The sequence below is a fragment of the Antechinus flavipes genome, chromosome 2 (assembly GCF_016432865.1).
Source record: "Antechinus flavipes isolate AdamAnt ecotype Samford, QLD, Australia chromosome 2, AdamAnt_v2, whole genome shotgun sequence".
NCBI lineage: Eukaryota > Metazoa > Chordata > Mammalia > Dasyuromorphia > Dasyuridae > Antechinus > Antechinus flavipes.
This window is the reverse complement of record NC_067399.1, coordinates 506,222,667-506,242,375: the sequence shown is the minus strand read 5'-3', so window position 1 is coordinate 506,242,375 and position 19,709 is coordinate 506,222,667. Positions and strand designations below refer to the sequence as shown.

The 19,709-nt window shown below is 39.6% G+C and overlaps 1 protein-coding gene across 2 annotated transcripts in view; it reads left to right on the top strand.

The window, feature by feature from the left end:
• Positions 1-2,565: 2,565 nt before the first annotated feature.
• The window catches only part of VAV2 (vav guanine nucleotide exchange factor 2), a 446,728-nt gene continuing 429,584 nt past the window's right edge, over positions 2,566-19,709 (top strand). For both annotated transcript variants that reach the window (XM_051980290.1, XM_051980289.1), the window contains exon 1: positions 2,566-5,416. In XM_051980290.1, the coding sequence (XP_051836250.1) occupies positions 5,213-5,416 (204 nt within the window). In that variant the 5' untranslated portion in view covers positions 2,566-5,212. The remainder of the gene's footprint in view (positions 5,417-19,709) is intronic.

The window sequence follows — 19,709 nt, the reverse complement described above, 5'->3', positions numbered from 1 at the left end:
TCCAATATAGGTTTAACATGTGAATTCTTCTCAACATATTTCCACATTTATCATGCATACAAGAAAATCCTATCAAAAAGAAAAAAAATGAGAAAGGAAAAACAACAACAAAGGTGAAAATACTCTGTTATGCACCACATCCAGTCCCCATAGTCCTCTCTCTTCTTGCAGATGGCTTTCTCTATCACAAATCTATTAGAATTGACTTTGAATCATCTCATTGTTGAAAAGAGTCAAGTACATCATAGTTGATCATCACATAATCTTGTTGTTGCTGTGCACAATGTTCTCCTAGTTCAACTTACATCGCTTAGCATTAATTCATGTAAGTCTCTCCAGGCCTTTCTGAAATCAACCTGCTGATCATTTTTTATGGAATAATAATAATCTATTACATTCATATACTATAATTTATTTAGCTATTCCCCAACTAATGAGCATCTACTCAAAAAAGGTCTTTTCCCTTTTCCCTTGTTCATGATTTCTTTGGGATACAGACACAGTAGAGACACTACTAGATCACAGTTTGACAGCCCTTTGGGCATAGTTCCAAATTGCTCTCCAGAAGGATTGGATCAGTTCACAACTTCACCAACAATTTATTAGTGTTCCAGTTCTCCCACATCCTCTCAAACATGTGTCATCATCTTTTCCTGTCATCTTAGCCAATCTTAGTCTCTCTCTCTATTTCTGTCTCTGTCTCTCCCTCCTTTCTTCCCCTCCTCATTTCCCCCCCCCCCCCCTTTTTAGGCAATCAGAGTTGGGGCTGGGAATCTTTTAACTAGGACTTGTCTAAGGTTGGATTTAAACTCGTCTTCTTGCCTCCAGGCTTGGTACTCTATCCACTTAGACACCTACCTTCTCCCAAGAATTATTTTCAAATCTCATTTTCAGATTCCAAACTATAAAATCACTACATCCCCTCCTTAGAATATAAACCTACAATATTTGCTGCTGGCTTCCTGGGCACTGTGCTTCCCATTGCTGAAAACGATTGTTCAATCTTAAAAAAAAAAAAAGACATATTATGTTTCTTTGTTTGTGTTTGTTTTTGTTTTTCCTAGAGTCTTCTTCTCAAGAGTGAACAGCTGAGCAATATCCCAATTCCAACAGAAAGCTTTTAGGGAGTGGGAGGAAAAACAGATTCATTATCTGCCTTTAGCGCCCAATAGGGGGCAGCAAATCAATGCTTGCTTTATTGGTGGAAAGTTTATAGTTTTTTCTCTACTCACATTCCCAGCCTCTGTATTCACAGCAGCATGGAGGGAGTTAGAGGCCCAGGGAGGAAGCATAAGAAATAAACAATCTGAAATCTCCCCAAAGCTTGCGGCTTAATAAGAGGCTACTTGTTACCATGGACACACACCAGGTCAAGCTGTTGAAAGGGGAAAAAAAAGGGTAAAGCAGAAATATGGGCAGAGAGATTTCTTTCCCCTTTCTTTATTCATTCAACTAACAAATATTTATCAAATATAAATGCTTATCCCAGCACTCGGTTTATATTTTGAGAGAGAGAAAAACCAGTCCTTGCCCTCTAGGCATTTGTAATCTCATTGGGGTGATGAAACGAATATACATTAAGATAATTATCAAACAAATTGGATAGACAATTTGAATGGTACAGGGAGAAAATGCTGACTTAGTTCTCACATTATTTAACTGGGTGAATTTGGGTAAGTAGGCCTCAGTTTTCAAATTTGTATAAAGAAGGGATTCTATTAAAGGATTCAATGTCTCTTTCAGCACCAACCAACATATTATAAGGTTCTTCCCATTTCTGACATAGTATGTTCTTTATTCTAAGGTTCCTTCCAGTACTGATACTCTATGTTTTGGAAGCGCTTCCAGCTCTGAGTTCATAGATTTTAATCCAATTATCTAGGACTACTGTGTGTTTTTGTTAAGGAAAGAAAGGAGAGTGTCTCAAAGACCATGCCTTGTGTGTCCACAGCCCTTTTCTTTATATGCATTTTTGTGGATGATGTCTAGAACTGATCTCCTAAGTAAACTGTCTTACTAGATAGGGCTTAAAGTCAGTTGTAATCACTAACATGGTTACATAGGAGCAAAAGAACATGTTTTGGGGGAAAGATCACTTTTCATTCAACTTTTAAATGTGTAGAATGGCAGATCACTACACAAAGTTTAGTCATTCTTTCTATGGTTCTAGGAGAATTCTAATCAACTAAAACAAACATATATCTATACATATGTAAATGTGTATATTACTTTACATATACTTAGTAGGTATTCAAAAATGTTCGTTGAAAGACGTCTCCTATCCTATATAAGGAATCATGAGTTTCCATTTACAACATCCCCTTAATGATCAATTATCTAGTTTCTGCTTGAATATTTCCAGTGATGGAAAGCTCACTACCTAACAAGGTAACTCATTTCATTTTTTGACAATTCATTTATTAGGAAGCTTTTCTTTTATTTTGAGTTTAATAACTTTTGTTCAAGGCTAAATTAAAATGTACAGAAAAAGGAATATACTAGCTGGGTTTTTTTTTACTTTAAAATTAAAGCTTTTTATTTACAAAACATATGCATGGGTAATTTTTTAACACTGACTCTTACAAAACCTTTTGTTTCAAATTTTTCCCTCCTTCCCCCCACCCTCTTCCCTAGCTGGTAGGTAGTCCAATACATGTTAAATATGTTAAAATATATATTAAATCCAATATATGTATACATATTTATACAGTTATCTTGCTGCAAAAGAAAAATCAGATCAAGAAGGAAGAAAAAAAACTGAGAAAGAAAACAAAATGTAAGCAAACAACAGAGAGAGTGAGATTGTTATGTTATGGTCCACACTCAGTTCCACAGTTCTCTCTCTGGGTATATACAAATGACTTTCTTCATCCCTGAATAAGTGGCACTGGTTTATTCTCATTAATGAAGAGTATTTGGATATTTCTAACCCCATAAAAGTAAAGCCCAGATTAGAGATCCCAGGTTCTAATAAACGGTTCCATAAAATGGAGAAACACTTGGATTCCAATTCAGACCTTGACACTATTTGTGTGATTTGAACAAATCACTTCTCTTCCGAGTTCCTTTTTCTGGTCTGTATAATGGGGTAATCTAATGATAAATTTGCTTACTTCGTGGAGTTGTGAGAAAGATGCTTTGTAAATCGTACAATGTCACATAATTGTGAGCTGGAGTGATTATAATTAGATATTTTAGGGGTTATTATTTAATGCCCCTTTGTAAATTCCCATCCGTGTCAGGCTGCTTGTGAAGAAACTTGCTGCCTCAGTTTCCCTATGAATAAATCCGTGATGAGAAACAATTTCCCTCAGTCCCTCTCCTTTGGTCCAGTACTGGCACATACCGGCTTGGAGAAACTGAAGATGTGAGCAATGAGTTAACACAGAACTAAGGGGGCTGAAATCTAGTATCCTGCTTAGGCTAAATTGCAGCGTGGGTGGAGGTGAAGCTGTGTCCCTGGGCTGGGGACCAGCTGAAGGGGAACTGCCGCAGTTGCATTTCCTCTTTCGTGTTTCCACATTTCACATTTATTCCATCCAAGATGCCAACATTCGCAAACGGGAGGAAGGACGGTCAGGGAACGCCAGAGCTAGCGGGCATCTGGGAAGGGGATTCCCAACCTTTGGTACAAGGTGGAAGAGGAGAAAAGGAGGAAGAGTAACCTTTGTACGATGAGCAGGCCAATTCGGAGGAGTTGATGGATTCTGTCCGAATTCTTCCATGCCTTATCTCTTCCTTCTCTGCGTCCCAAACCTTGACTAAGAGTAGTGCCAAGGGAGGCATTCTTGTGAGGGTCTCGGGTCTTTAGGAGCAACGGGGCCTTAAGGGGTGCCAGAAAAGACGAGGGGCAGGGTCCGGAAAGATCTTGAGACACTCCAACCTTCCTACTCCCTTCTTTGCAGGAGCATCTCTAAACTGGCCACCCACAGGCTCAAACCTCTCGTAACTTTCTCCTTTTGCTACGAAAACCGGAGACTAGAAGGAGGGAGAGAAGGAAAGAGGTGAAGAAAAGAGAGGGAGGAGCTCCGCGCGCGCGCCCGGTTGAGTGTGAGTGAGAGGAAGGGAGCGCGCTCTCTACAGTCCGCCGGGCGCGCGTTCCCTTCCGCGCCGGTTCTGCGGGAACGCGTAGCCTGCATTCGCTCCAGCTGTAGTTAGTCTGCACCTCGGCGCCGGAGAGGAGCAGAGCTGAGCCGGGCGGAGCGGACGGGAGAACAGAGGACAGGACCGGAGAGAAGCGCCGCGGAGTAGACTCTGGGGCAGCCGGAGAAGAAAGTCGAGCCAGCTTCTCCCCAGAGCCAGCGCTGGAGCGCGGGGAGAGCGAGCCAGCCGGGCAAACAAAGGAGCAGCAGCCGGCGGCGGCGGGGGGCTGCCGGGCGGGCACTGGGAGAGGGAGGACGGGACTCTTTGTCTTCTGAAGGGGACACTTCCTAGAGAGAGAGCTGCAAGAAGGAACCGCCTGGAGCCGCATCTGTGTGCGACTCGGAGGGTCGGGCGGGCAGAGAATGCGGCGCTCTTGGCCGGTTCCGGAGCTCAGCGCGTCTCGGACAGCAGCGGGCGCGGGCAGCTGAACCTCCCCCAAGCCCCAGACTTGTGTGTGTGAAGGGAGGACCCGGCTTGGGCCGAAGAGTCTGGGGACTTTCTCTTGGCTTTCCAAACCCTAGCTTGGGACTGCGAGACTCGAGCTTCTCGCGCCAGAGGGATTCGACACACGTGGAAATCTCGGGGGACGCGACCCTGCAGTGGTGCGGAGGGAGAGTGGTCGCTTCTGCCAAGTCTGCTGCCTCCGGGGAACTCCCCTGGATCGCCTCGCCCCCCGCCCACAGGCAGCGCCTGGACTTGAAGCCTCTTCGCCCGAGAGGAGATCGACTGGGGGCGGATGCTGGTGGGGAAGAGCCGAACCACTTCGCGGGAGGACTAAGTCTCCTGAAAAAGAAGAGAATCAGACGGCCACCTCCTCCTGCTCTCTGTCCCTCTTCTTTTTTTTCTTGGGAGACAACCCGGAGTTCGGGAGATATGGCCGGGGTCATGTACACTTTCCTTTCTCCGGGCCCGAGAGATTCATCTTGAGCCCTAAGTTGAGTCGAGCCGGACTCTGAGGCGTTGTACCCGTGGGAGCGGGCACTGACTGTTGCGTTCCCTCAACGCCGGGCTCTGGGTCAGAGGCAGGGGAAGCCGGCTGGCTTCGGCGGGCGCGTCGGGCGCCGCCACCATGGAGGAGTGGCGGCAGTGCGGCCGCTGGCTCATTGACTGCAAAGTCCTGCCCCCCAACCACAGGGTGGTGTGGCCCTCGGCGGTGGTCTTTGACTTGGCCCAAGCGCTGAGGGATGGGGTACTTTTGTGTCAGCTGCTACACAACCTCTCACCTGGATCTATAGACCTCAAAGACATCAACTTCAGGCCACAGATGTCCCAGGTAAGTGTCTTTGCACTTGGGGATGTGGAATTGGAGAGTGAGATCTAGATAGAGCTGGAAGGAATTTTGTCGACCCACTCTCTCATTTTACAATCAATCAAGAAATGGAGCATCCAAGAGATTAAGAAAGTGATTTGCTTGTGTTCATTCAGCTAAGTGACTTTTAGATAATCCATAATTCTTATTTCTTCTTCTCTCCACCTTCCTGAATTCCATCGCTTTCTTCATCTCATTTCGTCCACTTGTAGGTGAGCATAAAATGGATATGAGGAATAGCAGATAAGACTTCTAAAACTCAAGATGTCCTGCTAGTTTCCCTAACTCGAGGTCAGGCTATCATTAACCTCAAGTCCCCCCAGCTGGGCTGAACCATGCACGGTCAAATTGGAGAGAAATGAGAGCTACGAAAGAAAAAAAGGAATAGAGGAATAGGGAATTTTAATGTCACTGACAGTTGTCTGGGCCCTCCCTTAACACCTCCCCTAGTTTGCGGATCTCGGCTCTAACTCCTCCCCTCCTTCTTCCTGAATGGACTCTGCAGTCAAGAATTGGATTGGTTTCTCTTTTTTAAACAAATGAACTTTATTAAGGAAGAGTCATTTCGGGATAGTGACGGGAAAAGTTGGCTCCAGCGTTCTAAGAACCGCTCTTTTGCTTGCTTATAATGATCTAGAAGGGCGGAGGCCTTTTACAATTATCCTTTTATCTCCAGATATCTGGATTAACCCCGTCCTACCCCACCCCATTCCACTGGAGTACCTTGTAATAGTTTTCTGGTAGCAGTGTTTAAAAACATTGTCGTTCTTACCTGGTAACTTGGTGGTTGTATAAACAGACAATTTTGTAGCTTTACTAGGCAAACTGTTTGAAGTCATTCTGTGGCAAAAAATGTTTGTTTTTTAAGGGTCAGAGTTTAGAGAACCATAGAAATTAGGGCTAGGGTGTTGTGTTTAGTGAGAAATAACACTGTTAGTTTTGATACACAACCTTATTATGGTTTAAAATGCCAGAGGTGCTGGGCAAGGGCCCACTTTTTTACATGCCAATTAGGGTATCACTTTTTTATTTGTAGTATTGCCCATGCAAAGAGAGACTTTTGGTCTAGAGACAAAAGAAGTCAAATTTGTTCTTCAAAAATGTTGGTCTGCTCTCCCGTGTCTTTTTTTTTTCTTTACAAGATAATAAAGTATAACTTTAGTACTTTAGGGTGGTGCTTCAGTCATGTCCTTGGGTTTCTTGGCAAAGATACTGGAGTGTTATGCCATTTTCTTCTGTAGTATGTCCCCATTTTATATATGAGGATGAGGAAAATAAGGATTAAATGAGTTGCCTAGGATCACACAGCTAGATTTGAACTCGGCTGTGTCAGTGTACAGTACAGTAGTTTTAAGTATGGGGCAGGGTAGATGGCACAATGAATAGAGTGCTGGTCCTGGAATCAGGAAGATTCATTTTCCTGAATTCAAACTGGATCTCAGACATTTGATGTATCACTCTGGGCAAGTTGCATAACCCTGTTTGCCTCAATTTTCTCATTTGTAAAATGAGCTGGAGAAGGAAATGGCAAACTACTCTAGTGTCTTTGCTTTAAAAACAAACAAAAAACTCCAAATGAGATCCTGAAGTCTAACAACTGAACATGAATAATGACAATACCTTAAGTATCTTAGAGTAAATATTTTTTTTCTGATATAAATTGTGTTTTTATTTCTTGAAAATTTTATACTACTCTTAGAAGATGACACTTCTCGCTTCTTATTGACAACTGATTTTCACTAGATTTTAACATTATTAAACAGCTTTTTTCTGGATTGATCAGGAGCTGGAACTATGATTTTCTTGGCAAAAGGAGGTCCTGGTGAGGAAATATCTGCCAACACAGGATGGCACCTTCTCTGCAACCCTTGTTTCAGAGAGAGTTGTCTATTGCAGTGATATCACATTCAAATAGAAATTGTGTCTACTAACCTAGCAGTAAGCACATTGACTTAGAAAAACACACTAATAGTGTCTATGTTCTATTGTATTTTTATTTGTTTTGTGGAAATCTCCTCTACCAATACAGGATGGCATCTTTTCTACAACCCTTGTTTCAGAGAGAGTTGTCTATTGCAGTGATATCACATTCAAATAGAAATTGTGTCCACTAGCTTAAAACTCAGTACATTAACTTAGAAAAACACATTAAAAACATATATATTTTATTGTGGTTTTGTTTTGTTTGTTTGTTTAGCTAAATATAAGTGTCATAGACTAAGGTCCAACACAAGCTTGACATCTGTGATCTGGAGCACCAAGAGATTAACTGAGTAGCTCAGTGTTACACACCCAGAATGTTTCAGAGATATCTTGAACCCAGTCTTCCTGATTCTCACGCCAGTTCTCCATTCACTATGCCATGCTGCCTTTTAAAATCTTAATTATGTATGTATTACCTTTTTTAAGGAGACAATAAAACCAACTCTAAACCTCTTAGGGTGAGGGAAAAGGGTATCTGCTTTGAGCAGGTGGAACAAGTTGAATGTACACACTCTGGCTTCGGTGCTTGCTACCTCTAGGATTCAGAGACCCCTATTTGGTTAACTTCATCTATTTCTAACTCAGCATGGAGATTTCCTCTCATCTTTCATGAGTGGTTGTTATTCCTATAAAAGTCCTTCATATGGGATCTGCCCAACCTTCTGGAGATTGCCTTCTGAATCTTTCAGTAAAATCTTCCTTCTATTATGATTAACAACTAACGAATTAACTTTCCTTGTAAAAGGGGTAGGGATACAAAGAGGCCTTCAGTATCTTGTGTACCCAAATCTTGTTCCACTAATTTTCTAATTGCAGTGCTATGAGGGGAGGGATGTCTTTCCTTTCAAATTACATAGTAGCTGAAAAAATATTCATGATTGCATTTGAAAATGCAAAGCTCAGAATTGAGATGAATCATTGATTCCTGCTATCTCTATTCACTCTCCTTTCCTACTCCCATCCCAAATAGTGTGTGCTGAATGACTATCTGATGCTGTCTTTTACTGATGGGCGTAAGCAGCTGCCTTTACCAAATCTTTCCAAATGCCCTTTGCTACTTTGACCTTTTCAGTTGAAGAAGCTTGAGCAAATAATACTGCCTTATACTGCCACAGCATCTGTCTCAAAAGAAGCTCAGCTTTCGACCAGCCTTCTCATTAAGTCACAAGAGGGAAAGATGTCATGTCCTCTTAGGAAGGTTCTAAAATTCAGGGGTTTATCAGTGAACATTTATTAAAAACCTATTTCATTGTGCCAGGCACTGTGTTAAGTATTGGGGTTACAAAGAAAGATAAAAGACAGTCGTTGCTCACAGTCGAATGTGGGGGAGACAGCATGCAAAGAACTATGTACAAACAAACTATATACAGGATAAATAAGGAATTATCACCAGATAAGGTACTAGAATTAAAGGGGACTTGCCCAAAGTCATACAATCTAAAATAAAAATAAGGTTAGGGATTATCTCCATCTGGGAAGGGGGGCAAAGGGGAGAGAGAAGAGAAAGACTGTTTCAAATGTTGGACTGAAAGGCATTCTCTTATCTTAATATAAAGACAGGGTTTTCCCCTAGAGGCACTTTTTATTCAAAGCCAGGAAAAGCCTGGTGGAACCCAATTAAGATTGGGCTGTCAGCTCCCCTTGCTGTGCTGGCTGAGATGACCAGCCAGCCAGCAGAAAGGAGCCCTCTCTGTGCCCTATTATTTAGAGGTTACACCACAGCTTTCTCCTTGACTTTGCTCCTTGAAGATTCTGACTTGAAAGAGCTTGGGTATTGTTGGGGGATGGGAGTGGTAGCAGCATTTAATGGTCATTCTGGCTTATTGACTGAGCCCTCCCTGCTCTCTTTCCTTCTACCCTACCCCCCAAAGGCAGCTCAGTCTGGTTTGTGAACTTTAATTCCTTTTCTGAAACTCAGTAATCAGTCGTGCTAGGAGCTGCAACAACAATTCTATAATCAACTTCTGAGACCTGAGCTGTGGCAGGCCAAGAAGAGCCCTTTCCTGCTCTATACTACACTCAAGTGATTTTTATATCAGTATCTAGAGGAGGGCACTAGAAGAGAAATAAATAACTGTCCACCACCATGGCAGAGGACAGCATTGAAAAGCAGGAGATTTATGTGCTCACTATATTTGTTCAACAAACATTTACTGAGTTCTTACCATGTGCTCAGTTTCATGAGCAATGCCTTAGGTGTTTTGGACAGTGTTCAGGTGGAAAGGATTTAGGAGAGATCTGGGGTTCTAACCCTAGCCCTTCCTTTTAATTCCTTGTGACTTTTTCTTGTTTTTTAGTTGTTTCTGACTGTTTGTGATCCCATTTAAGGTTTTCTTGGTAAAAATACTGGAGTGATTCTTCTCCAGCTCATTTTACAGATGAGGGAAACTGAGACAAAACATGATTAGGTGAGTTGTGCAGGGTCACATAGCTAGTAAATGTCCGAGGCTAAATTTGAACTCTGGAAGATGAGTGTATCCATTGCACCACTTAGCTACCCTTTTTGACTTTATACAAGATCCTTTTCTTTCCTGGACCTCTGTTTTTCCATTTATAAAATAGAGGAAGGAGTGTGAGGTAAGAGTAGATGATCTCTTCTATTTCAGATATTTTTGTAGAATAAGGGCTCTTCCAACTCTGATAGTCTGCTTCTGCAGGTATTAGAAAGTTCCTTTTCTCAGAGAATTTATCATTATATGCATTTACAAATGAGAGAATAATAGTGGAACTTAGATGCTAGCTTAAGATTTAGGAAAGTATGCAAAATATATTTCTGTAATTCTTTTTTTCTTTTTAAAAACAACAGAATAGTTAGAAAACCTCTTGGGCTGCAAATTGGGAGGGAAAAATTGGTATTTCTTCAGTTTCCTGTGGTATCTCTCAACTAATCCTGTACATATTACTTATTCCTTGAAGTCTTTAGATGCCTCACAGGTGAATCTACAACTGTTGGTAAACTGATTGCCAAGTTCGAGTGCTAGCCTGTGCACACAGAAAGCTCTCTCATTCACCAATTTCCTCATAATTAAAGAGGAAAGTTTCCCACCTCCATCACTGCTTAGATTTCCCAGTAGTTTTCCAGGTGTGCTTTCCTAGCAGTATTGAGATTTTATGCCTCAACTTCATTTTGTTTTCAGTGATTTTCTTCTCATAATTTCTCCCTTAAACATTTTTCCACCCGTTTATCACATTCAAAACCAGCATTTGTAGTGAATGGGAAGCCTTCATCTATCTCACTCATTCTTTTTTTTCCCCCTTCAAGCCTAACTCCACATTGACTGTTATCTTGAATGAATTCAGGCTAATATTTCAAAATGTCTTACCTGATGAGCCTGAAGTAGCTTAATATAATAATAAACATGTATTTATCCCATTAAACTCAACACATTTATTAAATACTCACTAAGGGAAAGGTTCTGTGTCATATCCTTGGACAGATACAAAAATAAGTGAAGCCTTATCTCAGTCCTCATGTCGTGAAGTTTGTTATTTGTTGAGAGAATACAACATATATACAGAGTATTTAACATATCCTGAGTGTTGCACTTGATCTAAGAAACAGAGATACAAAAGAAATCTCCTTTAAGAATTTATAGAATTTGGAGGCAGCTTGGTGGCTAAGTGGATAGAGCACCAGCCCTGAAGTCAGGAGGACCTGAGTTCAAATGTGATCTCAGAAACTTAACACTTCCTGGCTGTGTGACTCTGGGCAAGTCACTTAATCCCTATTGCCTCAGGAAAAACCAAAAACCAAAACCCAAAAAATAACTTATAGAATTTGGCTAATGGTTTCATTTATCCCTTTACAATTCCCCCTAAATAGTACTAATAGTTAACATTTATATAGAACTTACTGGGTTCTAGGCACTGTACTATGTGCTTTTCAATTATTATCTCGATCCATTCGCATAACAATCCTAGGAAAGAGGGTGTTAGTATTATTCCCATTTTGCAGTATTATTCCCATTTTGCAAACAGGTTAAATGACTTGCCCAGGGACACACAGCTAATAAGTATCTGAAGCCTAATTTGAATGTGAGGGTTCTTGATTATAGGCCAGATTCTCTATCTACTGTGTTGCCTAGCTGCCTCTACCACCACACTTCCTATGAAGGGATTTGAAGTAACTGGTAGAAAACTGATTTTTTTTTTTTTTTTTGCTGAGGCAATTGAAGTTAAGTGACTTGCCCAGGATCACACAGTTAGAAGTGTTAAGTGTCTGAGGTCAAATTTGAACTCAGGTCCTCCTGACTTCAGGGTTGCTGTTCTATCCACTGCACCACCTGGCTGTACCTGGGAAACTGATCGAAAGAGAAAGAATGAGACCTGCCATAAACAGCCTCAGGTTGAGGGTCACTTATCCCACTATTTGTATGTGCTTTATATTTTTTCTGTGCACTTTCACATAGATGATCTCCTTCAATTTTCACAGTACCCTTTGTGAGGTTAGAGAAGCCATCTCCCCTGAAAAATGGGAAGAGTTGAGTCCCAAGGATGTGAAATGACTTGCTCATTATTAACCCAGTAATAGAACTGGAATTAGTGTGTAAGTTTCTTGATTTCTATTTCAAGGCCTTTGAGTTAACAGATGAACAACTGAATTGCTTTGCTGGGAAGCCCCAAATGACTAGATCTTTAAAAATCAGTTTTCTCATGATTCTGAAAGTTTTATCTACAGGGCTGAATGAGCAAAGCTGCTGTCAGCTAGAAGTTGCTGGCAGTCTTTCAGGTCTCCTGAAAAGTTGGTAAAGCATTTATTGAGTACAATATACCAACCCTGTGATAAATTTGGGGAACACCAATATAATGAAGTAAGCTAGTAATTGCTCTCCAGGAACTTGCATTATAATAGAGAAAGACAATATAAAAAGCAAGGCTAGCAAGAGGAGCAGAGTATGTTGCAGTGTTCTAGAATTGGCATGGAGGTCTTGTAAAAGTAAAAGTTTGTCTATCAGGACCTGACTTCCTGGGAGAAAGTCCAAGATTCTGGTGGGAGGGAGATGAAAATAATAGTAGCATCATAGTCCAGAGGACAGGATTCAACACTAACCACTACTTTGAACTATTTAATTCTTGTACATCTCTTTGGGGTATTGATGCTTAGAATGCACTCTTTTCCCTTGTTTGCTTCTTGAATTCTCATCCATGCCTAAAATACTATGTCCTCTAAGATGTTTTGCCTAATCTACCAGTCAGTAATAGTGTTTTTGCTTGGACCTTATGTGAGATATTTATTTTTATTTTTGCACCTTCCTAATGCATTTACAAGACATTTACAAAGAGGTACAGTAGTTAGAGTGCTGGGCCTGGAACTAGGAAGACATCTTCCTGCAGCCTTAGATATTTATTAGTTGTATGTCCCTGGACAAGTCACTTAATACAGTTCGCCTCAGTTTCCTCATCTATAAAATGAACTAGAGAAGGAAATGACAGTGGATAGAGTGCTGGGTCTAGAGTCAGGAAGATCTGAGTTCAAGTAAGGTGTTAGCCATACTAGTATCTTTGCCAAGAAAACTCCAAATGGGATCAGGAAGAATCAGATGCAACTGAAAAAAATGAATAAGAACCAAAAAACAGGTTTAAGCTAGGTCAAGGAGAGAACTGGCCACCTACAAATGCATATGACTTGCAGCTTTGAAGAGTTTTATTAGGATTTTGTTGGAGTAGGGAGTGGGGTAGCAGTATTGACTGGTAGAAGGAGTACATGAGAGGTCACCACCAAATGATTATTAGTGGAAAATGACCTTCTGTAGTCAATTCCCGGATTTGTGAGCTCTGCTTGCTATGAATCACCATCAATGAAGGGATTTTCCCACCATTCCTGAGAGTACATTTCTCACTCTTGCCTGGTATGTTCCGAGAAGGATGTCTGAGATCAAACTGGGGTCATTGGAGATGGGCATTAGCACACCTTAGTGCTTTGACTAGAAATGAGGTTTTTATGAAGCTTTAATGAATTGAGAGATTTGCTAGCCCACTGCACTTCCTTCCTTCCTTTTTTCATCTTCCTTAGTTCTTTGAGATTTGTCTTCTAGAGTTACAACATACACCTAGGATGATGTGTCTGGAACATGTATTCATCACTAGTGGTTTGAGCTTTATGATTTGTATTCTAATTGGAATTGATTAGCAAATTGGTAACTTAACCCAAGATAGAATGCTTAACATATCATACTTAGCTCTTAAAGATCTTTCAAACTTTTCCTATCATTTTTGGTGGATAGGAAGGGCTGTCAGTATAGATGTAGCCACTTTTTTCTCTTCTGCTTAACAATCAGTGACTCCCTATTGCCTCCTCTAAATGTTAAGCCCCTTGCCCTAGAACCAAACACCTTTTATGCAACGGACTCAACCTATTCTATTTCAAAGTGCTTCCTTACATCAGTTTTAAGGGTGTAGTTAAATTATATTATTTAATGCTTTGCAAATATACTTCAGGCATATCTCCCTGATTTCCTTAGTCACTTATTTTCTTTGAAACCATCTGCCTATCTCATAAACAGCCTTAATTCTCTACCTATCTAAATCCTATCTACTGTTCTTTTAAGATACAATGAATTTGCCGTCTCTTCCATGGAGTTTGCTCTGATCTCCCTCTCCTCCCAAAGCAGGAAGTGATCGTGTCTTTTTGTTGTTCCTTTGTTTTAATCATGTCTGACTTTTTGTGTCTAGATTTGAAGTCCTTTTTTTTTTTTTTTTTTTTTTTTTTTGGAGTCCTTTTTTAATAAAGATAACGTAGTGCCATTTCCTTCTTCTGCTCATTTTACTTCAGCTCTAGAGGTAACTCACATTAAATAACTCGTCTATTAAATGTCTAAGGCCAGGTTTGAACTCAAGAAGATGAGTGTTCCTGACTCCTGGCTTTGTACTCTATCCACTATCCCACGCATCCCAAGCATTCTACTTAGTAATCTATTTATTGTAGATATCTTATATACCTTTTTGGCACGTCATGGAAGGCTAGGGACTGTGCCATCATCATTTTTGTGCTTCCCTTAGGCCTAGTACTAGGTCTGGTAAGGGATGGAGTTTTTGAGTACCCCATTGGATGGTGAATGGAAAAGGAAAATATTTATTCATTATCTTTATTACGTTTGGTTTCAGTGAAAGTATTTTCTTTTTCTTCAAAATTGATTTCATTTTATTTTTATTTTGGAGAGATATGTTTTTGTTATGGAAGTGAGAGAACCAGGGACCTTGTGAGGTGTGGTTTAAGAGAATTGATCTATTTCAGAGGAACAAACAAGTTGGTCTCTATTGCTGGAGACATAGGTGGAGACACTGTAACATGACCCTCACTGAGGAAGTATGAAAATAGTTCAGTGGCACACCTATAGAGAAAGAGAAGAGGGGGAAGAGAGGGAAGAGAAAGAGGGAGATAGAAACAGGAAGACAAGAAGAAGGAAGTAGAAGAGAAAGGGAAAAAGGGAGAGGAAGAGAAAGGAGGGAGAGGAGAAAGGAAGAAAGAGAAAAAAGAAAAGAGAGGAGAAAGAGGAAAAGAAAGAAGAAAGGAAAAAAGAGAAGAAAAAAGAGGAAAATAAAGAAGAGAGAAGAGAAAGGAAGAAAGAAGGAAAAAAAGAGAATTGAGGAAAATAAAAAAGGGGAGAAATATATATCCTGTATATCCTGTGTTCCACATTTGTTGTTCCACATGTCTCTATCTTTTGACTTAGAAATTTTTCTAATAAAACAAAGTTAAGGAATATATGATTCAATATACTGATCTCACTATAGGAAGGATTGGGGGATTTTTGGTAGACTAGTAGTTAAGAAAGAAATCTTTAAAAAGCTTATACCTGTGGTAGATGGCTGTTTTTGTTACCAGTGATTGAGGAAGAACTTGAGGACCATAGAAATAGGATATGACCATATTTTTATGAGCCAGACTGATATTTCTTCCATGGTAGAAGCCATGAAGAAAAATATGAAAAAAAAATATGGCTTGAATAGCATATGATGTGAAAAATATCTAAGTATCTTAGTTGAACACAAGCTCAGTATGAGTCACTGATCTGTTTAGTATGCATAGATAACAGTCAGACATTCAAAAGTGAGGGAGGTAAATACCTTATTGTTCTGAGCCCCATTCTAATGGGGATGCTGTTTTTGGTGTGGGTACTGCATTTCAGAAGAGACATCAACAAATGGGAATGTGTTCAGAGAAGGGTCTCATAGTCTCATCTATGGACTTAGGAGTGACAAGAGACCTATTACAGAGTAGGGTTTTGAAAACACAGGGAGACATGGGAAATATTAATGGATTAAGTGGATTATATTCTAATTTTTAAAACTTAGGTTATGTTTATCTGTGTACGTGTTTTATTCCTTCCTCCCCCAATTAGATTATAGGTCCTCTTTATCCTTCTATTTATCCCAATACTTACTGTATTGCATTTAAAAGGTGCTTAATGTGTTTACTAAATTAAGGAATGCTCATATTTTTGTACATTATCTCTTCCACATGCAGGAGATTAGGGGCATTCACCACCTTGAATGGTGTTTCATGCCCCTAAATATACCTTATAGATTTCATTGACTTGGATAGGTTCTGTCTTTTGCAAAGTGTTAAGTTGTAAAAAGGTAACAGCTTGAACAGCTCTTGGGAAAATTCTCACTGTTTTTGCACCCACTTTCTATGTCCATAGCTCTTTATCCCTTCAAATATGCATCTCATTTCTGTATATAGACCCCAGTGTTCCCATTTTGGCCAGCAACAAAAACATATTTAACAGAAACAAAAGTTTAGGCTATTGGAATTAACTCAAATAAAGCCCCTTTCTTGCCTCAATAGTCCAGCTATTTGGCAAAGCTTTGCTGGTGTAGACACGGCCCAAGAAATGGACAGAATTGAGAGCTTTGCCAGGAACTTGTTTGTATTTTAGTTTTTGTTTGATTTTTGGCTGCAGTTCTTGAACTTGCATCTTTCCAGTAAGGAAGTCTCTTGTCTATGTCTTCCTCCCCCAACATCCTCTGTTCTGGTTCTTAGTTACTAAATCGAAATCACTGTTCCCCACCCCCTTCCATCCCTCCTTGCCCCAGAAGACTTTTCCTGAGCTGTCAACTTCTTCAGAGCTGAATTTTGTGGCCTGCTGGGCAAAATTAGATTTACTCCACATAGAGATCTCTCCACTTCCTTTCCTGCCCTACAAAAAGAATATTCAACTGTATTTATGGAGCAATAGCTATGTACATGGGTCATTACTTAATAAATAGTAGTTGAACAAATTTGTAATGGGAGGGGCTATACTGGGGCCTTTCCAGCCCCATATGGAGACTGTGTGGATACTGCTCGAGAGTCCCACTGGTAGCCATCAAATACAAAAAGGAGCTAGAAGAATGTCTCTAGCATCTTGGGTAGATCCTTTATGAAGGATATATACAGCAATATGGACAGAAGTTGCACAAATAAGAAAGTTATCACGAAGAAGAGGGGTTGAGATCAATATTGGAAGGGGAAAATTTTGTACTAATAAGATCATCTGTTATTATCATCATCATAGTGGCCATCTATAATGTTGTTTTAAGTTTTGTAAAGTACTTTATATTATTTCATTTGTCCTTTGTAAAAACCTTGGGAATGCTATTATTACCATTTTACAAATGAGGAAACTGAAGCAGAAGTGACATGACTTGCCCAGGACCACACTGCTAAGTGAATATCTGAAGTAGCTTTTGAACTTGTTTTTTTCTAATTTCAAATTCAGCACTTACTGAAGTACCTATGAATTTGTTGTTATTATTCAGTTGTTTCAATCATGTTCTACATTTCATGATCCCATTTGATGTTTCCTTGGTAAAGATACTGCAGTGGTTTGTTATTTTTTTCTCTAACTTATTTTACAAATGAGGAAACTGAGGCAAACAGGGTTAAGTGAGTTGCCCAGGGTCACACAGCTCTATGTGTGAGGACAGATTTCAATTCGGGATGATGAGTCTTTCTGACTCTAAGTTTGGCTCTCTGCAACACCTACCTGCCTCTCTGTGTCTATGAATAGGAGATTATTATTATTATTTTTAATGTAGTCCTTACTTTAGATGAGTTTTTATTTATAGAATCATAATTTGAGAACTGGAAAGAAATTTAGAGACATCATAGATCAAGTCCCTCATTTTAGAGATGAGGAAACTGAGGTACAACTCAAGTGATTTGTCAAAAGTTGAGCATGTAATAAATATCAGAATGTCTTTGCATTATACCATAAGAAGTCTAGACACACATGTTAAACAAATTAAACAAATATTTATTAACATCTGTTTGAGACCTTTTTCTAGGTGATGAAATACAAAGGTGACTAAGACATGATCTTTGTCCTCAGAGACGGCAGTACAGTAGTAAATGCTATGAAAGTTATAAACTAATGCTACAGAAGTTTATAGATTAGGGGAATCCTTATGGATTGAGGAGAACAAAGAAGAATATAAAGAATGTTTCATAGGTAAACTGAATATTGAAAGATTTTTATGCCACACCAGAAAACCTTTTATTTTAGTTACACCTCTTTTTAAAAACTATTATATTATGTTTGTGACTTACCCACCTTAACTAGGGTTGACTCTGAATAGCTCTCAGCTGTTTCTAAAAATCAAAGTTGCCCTTAAAGTGTGGAGATTTGCCAACGTTGAGAATATTCAGAAGGATCTTTTACAGACTTTGGAACCCATTCCAAAATAGGAATTACCAATATACTTTGAGCACTGGTAGCCTTGAAATAAGTGTACTGTTTTCTAAGAGCAAAATTCAGAAGTATTTGTTAAATGTTGAAAAAACTGTTTTTCCTACCTTAAGTATGAAGTGTTTTTGTTTTCTTTTTTGGGAGGAGATGGGGAAAATGGGCTAGGGAAATCATATTATCTAAAGTCATGCTCAATCATTACCTTTAGTTATGGTATGAGGTTTTTTGTTTTGTTTTTATATTTAATTTTTTAAAAATTCTGAACTTAAACACAAATAAAGCAGACATTTCCAAATACTTAGAACAGGAGAAAAGGATTGTATATGAAACTGCAAATCTCTGTTATATACAGTTTCCTTTTTTTTTTTAATAAATAAGAAATTCAACATGTAACTTTCAAAGCTATCCTACCTATCTGTGATTTTTGCCTCCCTGACATCGTGTTCTTTCTGTACCTTTATAAAATGCTTCAATGACTCTTTCCCTTCCTTTCTTTTCCTTTCCTTTCTTTTCTTTTTCATTTTTTCAGCTACCTTATACTCTCCTCCCCTCACTCCACCCTTACCTTACTCCTCCCCTTCTCCTACAACATACATATTGGGGGAAAAAATAAGAAAAACAAAACTCATGACAAATATGTAGTCAGTTGAAACAAATTCCCACATTGGCCATGTCCAAAATTGCATGTGAGTCTCATTCTGCACATTATCCATCACCTCCATTCTTTATTATTAGTCCTCTGGAATTGATCAGAGTTCCCAAGTCTTTGGAAGCTAATTGTCTTTGCAAAAGTTGTTATCGTATAAGTTATTCTCTTGGTTCTTCTTCACTCTTGATTTAATTCATACAATTATTACCAGATTTCTCTGAAGTTTTCTGTGGTCTTTAAGAGGCAACTTTTAACTAAGCTAAAAAGCCAATTGTTCATTCTCAATAACTATACCTTTCCTTTGGACTTTTTATTACAATGCTATGATTGAAATTTTGTCTTGTGATTTTATTGTCAACTGCTTGAAAGAGCCTTGGATGTGGGCTCTTCTTGCCATTTGAAGAACTTTGGGTTCCTTCCTATTATCAGAAGACTCTTTACAAAGTTGGCCAATATCATTACCCTCGTTTGGTCTCTGGTTAATTTCTGCTAAAGCACTTAAAGCAGTCACAAGTATTTTAGAATTGCTTTCTTCACTGGTCTATTTCCACGAGAGACATAACAAAAGGGGTAGTAAGCAGTCTATTAGTACTCAATTACTCTAAGAGAACACCGGGCTCACTTCTTATGGGTTGCAACAGAATCTGGCTTGGGTCAGCCCCAAAACAAAATCTGATGTGGTTCTGTGTTCCAACATAGCCTGCCTTTGTTCTGGATACTAAACACTGTTTGGCTAGAGTATTCTTTCTAGGTGGCTTATTTTCAATTTTCAACTCCCTCAGTAATTATTGTATTTCCTTGGGTATTTTCCCTCCTTAGATATTTTCACCTCCCCTAGATTTTGAGGAAATAGATTTTAAAAAGACAGTTGTTCTCCTGGGTCTTTGCTATGGTTGTGAGAAGAAGTCCCTCTGAAGGATTGGTCAAAGCGGAACACTCTCCCCCAACCCCC